The sequence below is a fragment of the Enhydra lutris genome, unplaced genomic scaffold, assembly GCF_002288905.1.
Source record: "Enhydra lutris kenyoni isolate GAN:26980312 unplaced genomic scaffold, ASM228890v2 scaffoldscaffold1, whole genome shotgun sequence".
NCBI lineage: Eukaryota > Metazoa > Chordata > Mammalia > Carnivora > Mustelidae > Enhydra > Enhydra lutris.
This window is the reverse complement of record NW_019154085.1, coordinates 75,109,507-75,123,450: the sequence shown is the minus strand read 5'-3', so window position 1 is coordinate 75,123,450 and position 13,944 is coordinate 75,109,507. Positions and strand designations below refer to the sequence as shown.

The 13,944-nt window shown below is 37.6% G+C and overlaps 1 protein-coding gene across 2 annotated transcripts in view; it reads left to right on the top strand.

The window, feature by feature from the left end:
- Window positions 1-13,944, top strand: part of LOC111142665 (SEC14 and spectrin domain containing 1) — a 95,543-nt gene that overhangs the window by 22,761 nt on the left and 58,838 nt on the right. The window contains exons 3-4 of one of the 2 annotated variants that reach the window (XM_022495973.1): window positions 3,943-4,033; window positions 8,630-8,743. In XM_022495973.1, coding sequence (XP_022351681.1) covers window positions 3,943-4,033; window positions 8,630-8,743 — 205 coding nt within the window. The remainder of the gene's footprint in view (window positions 1-3,942; window positions 4,034-8,629; window positions 8,744-13,944) is intronic. The other variant, XM_022495977.1, reaches the window with a different exon arrangement.

The window sequence follows — 13,944 nt, the reverse complement described above, 5'->3', positions numbered from 1 at the left end:
ATGCCCTTAAGATCACTGCAGATGGTATTTGCAAGTGTCAGTATTTTTTCTCTTAATATACAGATTAATTTAGAGTGTGCTTTGAAATAAAAATGTGTTATTCGTGTAAAACTTCTCTAACAAAATGGTCATGTAACCTGTATCTCTTCAGAAGCACATGCCAGTTGAGAAGAAATTACCACATTATAGGGATGGCACACTTCTCTTGGCTGTAGTACCAACAAGGGAAGGCCTCCTACTGGACAACTCTGTGTCTTATCTCTCCCGCTTGCAGATTTCCATAAGGCATTGTTAGAGACCCTGAGTTGCATTTACTTTTCTGAAGACCACTCAATAGCCAGCTGCCTTATCAAGGTCGGTCTCTTTTGGTGAAGTATCCTTACTTAAGTTACTTGGATCCTATTTGAGTTATAGTGGTCTTCCTAGATGGCTTGTTGGTGGAACTCTAAGAATTTCCTCCTTACTTGATTACAACTAGCATAGAATTACAACTAGCAATTAGATGTTAGATTTGCTTCCCCAACTAATTTTTTTATATGTTTTTGCTAATCCAAAGTGATTACTGTATTGCCTCACATTCCCCCTGCCAAAGAATACTTAGTGAGTCATTTATTTTAAAATGCAAAATCCAAAAATGGAGTACTTCACCATTTTTTTTTATTGAGTTGTAATTCACGTACCTTAAACATCGGCCTTTTAAAGTATACAATTTAGTGTTTTTCAGTGTATTGACAAGGTTGTGTGACCATTACACACACTCATTCATTGGCCCGAAAAGAAATGCTGCACCCATTAGCATTCTCTCCCCATTCTCTCCTCCTCCTAGCCCTTGGCAGCTACTAATCTGCTTTTTGTCTCTGCATATTTGTTTATTCTGAACATTTCATATAAATGGAATTGTACAATATGTAGGTTTTGGTTTTTGGCTGCTTTCACTTAGCTTAATGTTTTCAAGGTTTATCCATGTTGTAGCATGTATCAGTACTTTATCCCCCCCCCCCCCGCTTTTTTAAAGATTTTATTTATGTGAGAAAGAGAGAGCCACCAGCACAGGGGGAGGGAGAGGGGGAGAAGTAGACTCTGTCTGAAATAAAAATGTGTTATCGTGTAAAACTTCTTTAACGAAATGGTCATGTAACCTGTATCTCTGAGAAGCACATGCTAATTGAGAAGAAAGTACCACAGGACATCTCAGGATCCAGTCCCAGGATCCTGAGATGGCCTGAGCTGAAGACTTAACTGACTGAGCCACCTAGGTGCCCCAGTACTTCATTCATTTTTATAGTGGATAATACTCTGTTATATAGATTACCATGTTTTGTTTTTCTGTTCATCACTGATGGACATTTGATTCTACTTTTGGCTGTTAGGAATTATGCTGCTGTGAACATTTGTGCACACGTTTTTTGTACGGACATATATTTCAGTTTATCTTATCTTTTGAACCGTTGCTTGTTCTTTGGAAGCTCAGTTTCTGTCCCTGCCTACAGAGGCCCCTGTTCTTTTTTTTTTTAATTTTTTTTTTTAAGATTTTATTTATTTATTTGACAGATTACAAGTAGGCAGAGAGGCAGGCAGAGAGAGAGAGAGGAGGAAGCAGGCTCCCTGCTGAGCAGAGAGCCCGATGCGGGGCTCGATCCCTGAGATCGTGACCTGAGCTGAAGGCAGAGGCTTAACCCACTGAGCCACCCAGGTGCCCCAAGCCCCTGTTCTTATAAATCTTTAGCAGTAACATCCTCATACTTCTAACCTTACTGTTGCTTGGTATGATTTAGACATTATTTCTCCAAGAAACCTCTTCAGTCTAATGTGAAAACTTGGAGGAAGTAAGGCAGGATTAGTAAAATCCCCTGGATTGCTGGATTTAAATCTTAGGAAAGGATTTGCCAATTACCTTTTCTATAATGTATGTGATTGATAGGACTTTTGAGTGTGGAGAGGTTTCTCTACCAAATCCTTGCTCTGCTAAGCAAAACTGCAGTATCTTCCACTGTATTGGAGAGAGAGCAGTTGAGATCCTCGCACTGGATTCATTTTATAAGTAAAAAAAATAATAATCATGAAGTAGCTATGGAGTTTGGTCTTTAGCATGGAGTTTTTTAGTGTAGTTGTATTTTACTAGTTGTATTTTACTAGAAGTTTTTAGGTATTACTGGAATAATTGAATGTAATATATAGCAGTAACATATTCTAACACTCGAGAATATTTTGCTGGTCAAGTAATTGAGAATGCAAAGGTGAAGGGGGTGTATGTTCAGACATGGTGTAGTCAAGTTTTCAACTACTATGTAGTTGATAAATACTACCTCATTTATCGTGGCCGGAGCGACAAATCGACCAGGAACGTGAGGGTAAGAGGATGAAGAAAAGAACTCGAGAAGCTGAGAGATGGGGGCACTGAGGAGGATGTCCAACAGTGCTAAGTTTATTCAAAGCATTAAGGCCATATATATAGTGATATTACAATAGGAGAAGCAATACACCTGTGTCTAGTTAAACAACCACGAGTTCCCATAATAAGTTTCACAATTAACTATAAGCAGACCTCCTGACGCCGAACGGCTGATGCCAGTACAATTGTTCTGTATTGATACAGCAAACCTGAAAGTAATTTATGGGCTGTACGAGGGCAGCAAGGACCAGCCATGAACTTATGACCCCAACCAAATTGTTCTCATTTGTTTAGCAAGCCTGTGGGAAGTCACGTAGGTGAGCGCACAACACATAGCACAGACCCTTTTTCAGTGCTACTCAACTTTTCCCGTCCTAAACCTTTTGTTAGGTTATTCTGACTTTAAAGGAGGCACAAGTCAGGGCCTGGTTTGGTCCTCGTCTCAAGCCTTATTGTGGCCTCCCACACTCATTTCATTAAATTTTCCCAAAAGAACACCAAAAAATCCATTTCCAGTGGTTTAATAATAGCTTACTCTATTTTCAGCCCCCCCTTTTAAAGATTTTATTTATTTGACAGAGATCACAAGTAGGCAGAGAGGCAGGCTGAGAGAGAGAAAAGCAGGCTCCCTGCCGAGTAGGGAGCCGGATGTGGGGCTCGATCCCAGAACCCTGGGATCATGACCTGAGCCAAAGGCAGAGGCTTAACGCACTGAACCACCAGCCCCCCCCGCCACTTTTAAAAATTATTTATTTATTTGAGAGGGAGTGAAAGCGAGAGAGATTATGGAGGGAGAGGGAGAAGCAGACTCCCTGTTGTGCAGAGAGCCCGATGTGGGGCTTGATGGGATCATGACCTGAGCGGAAGGCAGCTGCCTAACCATCTGAGCCACCCAGGTGCCCCTATTTTCTACCGGTTTTAAACTATCACTTTTACTTCTGGCAGGAAGGAGAGGCAAGATGTATGCACTTGGCAGTCATTAGTTAAATACTTCACTAGAATCCCATTTTATAAATGAAAAAATTGAAAGGCTCTTGAGACTGAATGTTGTTCTGATTTCTTCTCTTTTTAGGACATTTTCCCTGTACTTTTAGAGTAATTTTCTTGCCAAATTAGTTTGTAAATTGTCAGTCTTTCCTAAAAGGAGAAAACTCAAATTGCTTGAAAAAACTGAAAGGTTGGGGCGCCTGAGTGGCTCAGTGGGTTAAGCTGCTGCCTTCGGCTCAGGTCATGATCTCAGGGTCCTGGGATTGAGTCCCGCATCAGGCTCTCTGCTCAGCAGGGAGCCTACTTCCCTCCCTCTCTCTCTGCCTGCCTCTCTGTCTACTTGTGATCTCTCTCTGTCAAATAAATAAATAATAAAATCTTTAAAAAAAAAAAAAAAGACAAAACTGAAAGGTTACTCTGAGAACTTTATTAAAGACAGTGTAAACCAAACCAAGTGAGATTAATTCTGTGCCATATATGATTAAGCTATAGACTTTATCTGGGATTATAAAGTATGAAGCCTGTTTTAATACTTTGTAATTTTGTTTGTTTGTTTGTTTCAGTGAAAAGTGTAAGGCTAGAGGATTTACCGTGATTGTGGATGGCAGAAAATCACAGTGGAATGTGGTGAAAACAGTAGTCTTAATGCTACAGGTAATTTTATTTTTGACTATTAGGAAATGGTTTTATTTTATAGCAGCAGATAAAGTGATAATGGCAAATGCATTTCATTTATTTCACTGTGCCCAACCTTCTCAGCAGTGACTGAGTTCTGAAATGCACACTACTGGATTTTTAAAATTCATTTCTGAGAGGTTTGATTTGAATAGTAAAATAAATTTGAGACCTATTCTAAAGATTTGTAAATGATCAAAAATAGTATGTTGTGTTTAAATAATTTAGTAAGTAGGCCAGTGAGTCCAAAAGTGTAAGATATTGTCAGACTTACCTGGAGTTTCTGTGTGCTGTGATATCTACATTGTCCCCTGTCTCCTCCGTTCTGATACTGTAGGTGGCAGCAGGACTGGGTAAGTCTAGTCTGGAAGAGCTTCTCATGTGGTTCTGAGCAGTCTTTTCCTTCTGTTCTGTACTTTCCTCTAAAGAGTACCAGGATTTGTGGTACTTCCTGGAAGAAATGTACTTGACAGCTGTGTCCTTGGGAACTTGAGCAGCCCACAAATCAGCATTTAATAAACAGCTGCAGTTGCAAAGTCTTTGGTCTGATACTAGTTTTTGTGTTTCCTTGTGTTCCTCACAGGAAGATTTCACGATCTTTGCTTGAACTAGGTACCTACCTACCTAGTAAACATTCTTTGCTTTATTATTAGGTTATTGAGGACGTTGTGATCTGAAATGGAAAAATAAACCATTTGAGTGATTTAAAGGCAGCAGATTGCTCTAATGTATCTGTGTTTCCTTAGAAAGTCTTCAAGAGAGTGTAAAAATTAAGTGAGTTAAATAAAAGAGATTATCTAATTTAGATGAAAGAAAGTGAAAAGGACATTCCTAGCAGGAACACTGACTTAGTGATAGCTCAGAGATAAAACAAATATAATAAAGGGATTTGATGGCAGGTCAGTTTGGGGAAAATAGAAGTTGACAGTTATATGGGATAGTGAATATTCAGTTAGGGAAATATCAGTGACATTGAAAGAAAGATCAAGTATTTTAAATGAATTGAGAAATAAGTAGTAACTGCTTTTGGGTTCTGTGGAAAGAAGTATAATTTCAAATTTTATTTCATTTTCATTTTTTTTTTAAAGATTTTATTTATTTGAGAGGGAGAGAGAAAGAGCACAAACAGGAGTGGCAGAGGGAGAGGGAGAGGGAGGCCTCCTGCTGAGCAGGGAATCCTCCGCTGACTCCATCCTAGGACCCTGAGATCATGATCCAAGCTGAAGCCACCTGACTGAGCCACCCAGGTGCTCCATAATTTAGAATTTTAAATGATAACTAAGAAGAACGGTTCTTTTTTTTTTTTTTAATATTTTATTTATTTATTTGACAGACAGAGATCACAAGTAGGCAGAGAGGCAGGCAGAGAGAGAGGAGGAAGCAGGCTCTCCACAGAGCAGAGAGCCCGATGCGGGGCTCAATCCTGGGACCCTGGGATCATGACCTGAGCTGAAGGCAGAGGCTTTAACCCACTGAGCCACCCAGGCGCCCCAGAAGAATGGTTCTTAATGTTTTATTTTTTATTTGGGATTAGAAAAAAGGGATTTTGGGGCGTGGGAACTAGTAATTTCAGTGCTCAGTATGGTTCGGGTAGTGTACTAAACTTTCTATAAATTAATCTCATTTTATTTTATCCTCACAACCTTGGGAGGCAGGTTCTATTATCCCAAAGATCAGCTGAGGCTCAGAGTTTTTATTTTATTTTATTTTATTTCATTTCATTTCACTTATTAAAAAGATTTTATTTATTTATTTGAGAGAGAGAAAGCATGAGCAGAGGAGAGTGAGAAGCAGACTTCCTGCTGAGCAGGGAACCTGATGCCAGGCTTGATCCTAGGACCCTGAGATCATGACCTGAGCTGAAGGCAGATGCTTAACCTACTGAGGCACCCACACACCCCCATGCTCAATGATTTTAAATAACTAAGTTCTTATAATGAACATGGGAAAGAGCTGCAGTTGGAATTTAACATAGCCTAACCCCCAAGTCTTGGCTTTATCCTTTACAAAGGGTATATTTACCAATGTGGGGGGTATTGGAGGTCTATCCAAATTATCTATCCGTTACCTTCTTCTTAAATGTGTGGCCTAAACCTTTATCATTAGAATCATTCCTTTGGGTTGGAAAGGATATAGCCCACAGAGGATCAGTTTTTTAAGGGAGCACAGATTGGTATTCCATCACTTTTTTTGTCTGGTGTATTCCCAGCACTTTTATATCCCAACCCTAAAGATGAACTCTTCTTGTAAAAGTTGTTAAAATAACTATTAGGTGAGAAATCCATTAATTATGACCTTGTGTTCTTCCTTTCATCCTGTCATTCAACTGTGTCACAGATGACCTCTTTGGGACTTGCTGTATGAACTGGACTTTGATCAGTGGCAGTTTTGAAGAACAATCAGTGGATGATTTAATCCCCTCTTGCGATTTCTTTTCTGATAGGTATTTTAACAACTTTTGGATTTATTAATAGTTAACATTTTCAGAAGTTGCAATGGCCTTTTGTTTACTCCTATTCAAACAGTTTTTACATACATAATCATTCATTGCTTTTATTTCAGAAGGTACTAGTACCAGTTATTTGGGATCCCAGAGCTTAGTGTTGGCTTTGTTTGTAACTAAATATTCTCTCAAATGAGTGGTTTGGTTTTTCTTGTCTCTCACTACTTTAATATTCAATCATTTTGAAGTAATAGCCTTCCACTAGTCAATATATAAATAAACCTCAGTCTAGCCTAGATTTTCCAACCTCTGATAACTTTTGATACTGTTGAATTTATTTATCTTACTCATAACCCAGTCATTGCAGAGGGCACCAGATTTGTTATGTGCCTAAAAATGTGTTTAAATTGAAAGATTTCTATTTTCTCCTAATTGATAATAATTAATTTTAGCCATAATTTATTATTATTCAGTTGTGAGATTTATTGTCTTAAATGGTATTTGACCCCTAGAGTTTGTAAATAAAGTTTTATTGAAACTCAGCTATGTCTATTCATTTATATTTTTTATAGTTGCTTTCATACTACAATGACAGATTTGAAGTAGTTGCAATAGAGACTTTGCATAGCCTGCAAAGCCTAAAATATTTATTATCTACACTTTTGGAAAGAATTTACTGACTCCTGGTGTAGAACATTTGAAATGGTGTGGTAGAACTTTAGAGTCAGACCTGGTTTCTGTTTTAGTACCATCAGTAAACAACTCTGTTATATTGGAAAAGCTTCTTTGAAACTCAGTTTACTCTCCTGTAAAATTGGGAGAATGAGATTTCCTTGCTAATGTGAATTCATTTATTCAACAGATATTTATGGAGTGTTTTCTATATGCCAGGCATTGTCATAGGCTGGAGATATAGGGGTGACATGATAGATAAGGTAATTGCCATTGGGAAGTTAATGTTCTACTTAAGGAGTCAGTAAGTAATAAGGCTAACTACTAATTAATGTAACAGCAGACAGTGATAAGTGCTATGAGGCAACATACAGTAGTAGAAGATGACTGAATCAGATGGTGCAACTTTAGATAGGGTGGTCAGGGAAGGTCTCTCTGTAAAGGGAGTGTTTGAGTAGAATCTTAATGGAGGGAGCATTCTTCCTAGGTGTATAGGACAAAAAACACTCCAGACAGAGGAAACATCGAGGGTATAAGCCTCAGGTGGAAACAGACTTGTTATATTCCAGCAACAGCAGGAAACTTAGTATGGCTATGGTGAGGGTATGAGCTAAGAGGGGAGGGTATGAGCTGAGGTTTGAGGGTCAGTGGGGCCCTGAGCCTGGAGGGCTTTCTAGGCTTTGGAAAGGAATTTGAATTTTACTGTGAGCATGAAAAAATGTGAAGAAAGGAAGGCGGCCTGTTTTTTTTTTTGTTTTTTTTTTTTTTTTTAAAGCTGACTCGTTTGGGGATGTTAGCAGTGTGGGTGGTAGAAATGGATAGGTTTAAGATCTTATTTAAAGATAGACTGTATGGGGTTTGCTGATAAAATATACATGGAATATTTTATTAACTCGGTAAATGTTAACTTCCATTCTTCTTTAGGTAATATGAATAACCATATCTATTAAATGTGAAATTGTATTTGTCAGAGATTAGCTAGTCCTGTTCTTCAAGTTAATAATCCAGCAGAATCTGGGCTTTTTTGTATAATAGCCAGTAAGAAATTTATTTTATGAGAAAATTGATTTTACATTTTTGAAGAAATTCTCCCAAGGTGATTGTGTTAAAAATTTTTTTTTCATATAGTAGAAAAACCAAATGTAGTAGTTTGCCAATTAAAAATTGTCTTACAGTTTAATCTGAATATATACCTATTAGATTTGTACAACACAAAAATAATTCACATGTACTGTGTATATTATATTGAAATCTTTTCTGAATCGACTTGCCTTTCCAAGTATTTCTTTATTGCCATGTATGTTTTGAAGCTTGGAGTATTTCTTATTATTTTAATTCTTTTCTAAGGGTCTTTTAATTACTCAGCCCAACCATGAAAACCTAGTAATTTATAACTTTAATAAATTATTCATTTTACATGTATAATTTATAATTTTTTTTTTTTTTTTTGTATTTTATAGAATGTTGTTCCAGCTGAGGTATCCCTTGTTTGTGTAGTGAAGCCTGATGAATTCTGGGATAAGAAAGTAACACATTTTTGTTTTTGGAAAGAGAAGGATAGACTTGGCTTTGAGGTAAATAAACTCTATTAAAAAGCAGAAATGTGTTGTATCTTTAAAAATAGCATATTGCTGGTATTTTATTTGCTCATCGTTGGAAACTAAGCTGAGCTTGTGCAGTGATGAGTCAGTGCCTAAGCAATGAATAGTATGTAATTGACATTCAGATACTTGTGGAATATATTATGATTCTTTGTCAAAGACTATAAATTTTTTCTTGTTTTCATTTGTATCACTCTTTATAAACTTTGAGTAAGTAGAACTTTTTATTTAAACAAAAAAATATTGTATTACTGAGAGGACATTTAGCTAATACTAGGAAACCCTGGACATTTTGAAATTGGAGTGTATTTTGTGTGATATGTCATAATTATTTTTAGTATCTGGTTTGGTTTTCATCCATGAAAAAAGTTATCTGTCCTTTCCTATGGACACTCTGTCTTCATCTGTCTTGTGTAAAAAGTACATCTTATTGTAGATCAGAAAGAAGTTCCAGATGGAATACAAATTTAAACAATTCTGTCATATTTTTCCTGCCACAACCTGTTAAAAGTTTTTTTTTATCCTTGATACTATATCTGGTTCTGAACTATACCTTGTTTGACATTAGTATAGCTATTCAGCTTACTTTTGACTAGTGTTGGCATGTTGTATCTTTTTCCATAATACCTTTTTACTTATCATCTATTTACCTATTTCTTTATATTTAAAGTGGGCTTCTTATAGTATCCTTGGGTGTTGCTTTCATATCCATTCTGACAATATGTCCTTTACAGTGTTTCATAAAACCATTTATATTCAGTGTAATTATTTATACAGGTCGATTAAAATCTATCATCTTGCTAGATTTTATGTACTTTTTGGTTCTTTTTTTGCCTTCTTTTGGATTATTTTTTATTATTACATTTTATCTCCATTGTAGTTTATATCCTTATTAAGAATTTTTTTATGTGCATGCCCTAAGTTTACACTGTATATCTTTAATTACCTAAATAATATAGCACTTAATATGTAGTAGAAATTACTTAAAACAGTATATATCCAGCACTTCCATTGTAGTCATACATTTTACTTCTCCTGTTCTATAAACACACAATAGATGGTTACTATTTTTGCCACTGATAGTTTATTTACAGCAATTAAAATAATAAAAAAATGAATTTTATCTTTCTTTATGCCACTTATGGTGTTCTTCATTTCTTTTTGGAGATTCATCTTTTTGTTTGATATGTTCCTTCTGCCTAAAGGACTTCCTTTAACATATCTTGCAGAGCAGGTCTGTTGGCTTTGAATTTTTTTAGCTTTTGTTTTCCTTAAAAAAACCTATTGTTTCTGTTATGGTTTTGAAAGATATTTTCAATGGGTATGGAATTTTGTTTCATTGATTTTTTCTTTTAGCACATTAACTATATAACAACATTGACTTCTCATTCCCTTATCTTCTTTTTTTTTAAGATTTTATTTGTTTATTTGACAGAGAGAGATCAAAAGCAGGCAGGCAGAGAGAGAGGGGGAAGCAGGCTCCCTGTCAAGCAGAGAGCCCGATGCGGGGCTTGATCCCAGGACCCTGAGATCATGACCTGAGCTGAAGGCAGAGGCTTCATCCACTGAGCCACACAGGCTCCCCTCATTCCCATAGCTTCTGAGGAGAATTCTGTTATTTGTATCCGTGGCCTGCTGTGTGCCATATATCTTTTTTCCCTGTTGGCCACCTTTAAGATTTTCACTTTAGGGGCTCCTGGTGGCCCTGCGTCAGGCTCTCTGCTCGGTGGGGAGCCTGCTTCCCCCTTTCTCTCTGCCTGCTGCTCTGCCTACTTGTGATCTCTCTCTCTGTCAAATAAATGAATAAAATCTTTAAAAAAAAAAAAAGATTTTCACTTTATTTTTGGGTTTTCAGCATTTTTATTATATAATGCCTAGGTGTATTTTATTTGGTATTTGTTCTCTTTGGTGTTCTCTGCATTTGTTGGATCTCTGGTTTGATGTCAGCCATCAATTTTGGAAAATTCTTAGATTTTTTTTTTAAATATTTTCTTCACCCCATTTTCTTTTTCTATTTCTTCTAGAAGTCCGATTATATGTATCTTAGACTATTTGAAAATTTCTCACCATTCTGGGTTGTTGTTCTTATTTATTTATTTATTTTTTCTGTTTTATCTCTTTATGTTTCAGTTTGGGTATTTTCTGTTGATCCATTTTCAAGTTACTGTTTGTTTGTCTTTATTGAGTTTGTTGAGACCTATTCATTGTAAATTACTTTATCTACGTTACCATGTTTTCGGTTTGTGACATTTCTTCCCCCCCCCTTTTTTTTAAAGATTTTATTTATTTATTAGAGAGAGAGAGAGAGGGAGAGAGGGAACACAAGCAGGTAGAGTGGGAGAGGGTAGAAGCAGGCTTTCTGCTGAGCAGGGAGCCTGATGTGGGGCTCAATCCCAGGACCCTGGGATCATCACCTGAGCTGAAGGCAGATGCTTAACAACTGAGCCACCCAGGTACCCCAATTTTTTTTAAAATTAGCATATAATGTATTATTTGTTTCAGGGTTACAGGTGTGTGATTCATTAGTCTTAACGCAACACCCAGTGCTCACCACAACACATGCTCTTCCCAGTGTCCATCACCCAACTGCCTCATTCCCCTCACCCTCCTCCCCTCCAGCAACCCTTAGTTTGTTTCTTAAAATTAAGAGTCTCTTATGGTTTTTCTCCCTCTCTGGTTTTGTCTTGTTTCATTTTTTCCTCTCTTCCCCTATGATCCCCTGCCTTGTTACTTAAATTCCACCTATCAGTGAGTTCATATAATTGTCTTTCTCTGATTGACTTATTTCACTTTGCATTATCCCTTCTAGTTCCATCCATGTTGTTGCAAATGGCAAGATTGCTCTTTTTGATGACTGCATAATATTCCATTGTATATATACACCACATCTTCTTTATCCATTCATCTGTCAGTGGATATCTGGGCTCTTTCCATAGTTTGGGTGTTGTAGACATTGCAGCTATAAACATTGGGGCACAGGTCCCTCTTTGGTCACTACATTTGTATCTTTGGGGTAAATACTCAGTAGTGCAATAACTGGGTCATAGGGTAGACCTATTTTCAACTTTTTTGAGGAATCTCCATACTGTTTTCAGAGTGACTGCACCAGCTTGCATTCCCTGTTTGTAACATTTCTATTTTTTAAATTTCTATCTTTGTTGAAATTCCCCATTTCTTCTTGCATGTTGTCTTGCACTTTTTCCATGAGAACTTTCAGCATGTATTATCTTAAATTCCCTACTTGATACTTCTTCTATTCTGGGTCTTACTCTAGTTATATCTTTTGCTTTGTTTCCTGACAGTGGGTTGGTTTTTTTCTTGCTTTTTGCCTTCCTTGTCTTTTGTTGCATGTTGGACATCTTGTTTAGGAATGAGGTAAATACTATTGTATCTACACATGGGTCCATCTTGGCTTTTGCTAGGGTTTTAATGGGGCAGGAGAATTAGCCTAGCCAGGAGTTGAATTGACTTTGACTTTTATTGTTGCTATTATTTTCTTCAGTGCACCACAGGCTTAGGTTGTGTTTATACCACCCTTAACTATAGGTCTTTCCTTTGCACCTTGCCTCAGAAAAGATCTCTTTGCAATTTTGACACTCCATTAGCAGAAGACTGCTGTTCCTTGTTATTCAGTATTTGTCAGAGGGGCATTTTCTGTTGTTCTGGTCACCCTCAGTCTTAGGCTGGCTTTGTGACACTGAGTCTAGGGAATACAGCCCTCAACTCAGGTTTAGAAGGCCTAGGATACCCTGGGCTGATCATATATTCTTGTCTCTAGTAGGATAGAGGGCTTTTCTTTTCCTTTCCTCTAGCTACAGTGGGGCTGTATTTGTGCTCTAAGGTCATCTGGCTTTGCTGCTTTTCCCTCAGGTCATGAAGATTTTTATTCTCCAGAAGAGATAGAGTTGAAGAATCTCTGCCATTCTTCAGCTTCATGCCTTTCCAGTGGTGGCTACTATTTGCATCCCCCAGGCCTGTACTCTGAGAGAGGCTGTTTTGTTGAAGTTTCTGATCTTTATTATCCCAGTCTTTCTCATGATTCCCAGGAGGTCTGTGGAGAAGAGCCCTCGAGTGGTGGAGTTCTTCGTGTCCATGCTTCCCAGGGGTTCTCTATTTTCACATTAGTTCACATTTGGCCTTTAGCAATTCATTAAAAATGTTAGCTGAATTCTTTCCTGGCTTGTATCGTGTCAGGCATTTTTTCCCAGGTAAACAAGTGCTCCAGCCCCATCTTTTCTCGAAGGCACTGGTCTATCCTTAGATTTCAAGTTAGTTGGTTGTCCTGTTAACCCTCATGGGTTCAAGAAAAGTTTTCGTTTTTCATTAACTTGCATCATTTTGAAGGTGGAGATGGTGGTGTAAGGGTTGGAGCATTGTTCTTTCCAGCCTTCTACATCCTAAGCAGAAATGAGTTGCATTTCCCCCCTGCTTTTATCTTATACGCTTTAATCATTGGTTAACTTGACTGTGGTATAGACTTAGTGGAAAGCTGTGCTAGCATTGTAGGGGAAAGCAGTCTGGGCTGCTGGGTTCCATTAGGAAAGGTGTTACCCTGATAGTTGAATGGGAAACACATCCCAAAGAGGAGAAACAAAAGTATAGCGAGGGAAGAGAGTAAAGTAAAGTTTGAAAGCAGGAGGCCTGAATGTTGCCATGGTGAGTGAGTACTTTTGACTGGTGGGATGTGTGCTATTCATGCCAAGGGCGCACAGGAAATGTTGCTCTGAGATAATGCATAGTGAGCAGAGGCAAGTGGTGTAGAACCTAAAGCTGCGAACACTCAGTAGGAGAAAAGATCCCTTTTATGAAGAGCCTGTCACATCCTGCTTAAGCATAGGCATCTGCTCAGAAATGCTTTGCTTTGTTGGTCTCATGATATATATGAATTCATAGTGGCTAAACACCTTGCATCTTAGAGGGTTAAGTAGAAGACACATTTCCTGTCTGCTTGGCTCCAATGTCATAGATTGATATTTAAAACTCAACTATGAAGTTTCTCGTTATCTCCATATTGTTTTCTTTTAGACTCTGAAGATTCAGCTAGAATATCTTCCCAAGTAAATAAGCACTAGGCACTTATTAAAAAGCCTGTAATATCCCTAATGAGGTGAGAGTAAGTCATTTCAAATGCTGGCTAATGCACTGACAAACCTATTCGACTTTACGGTACAGTT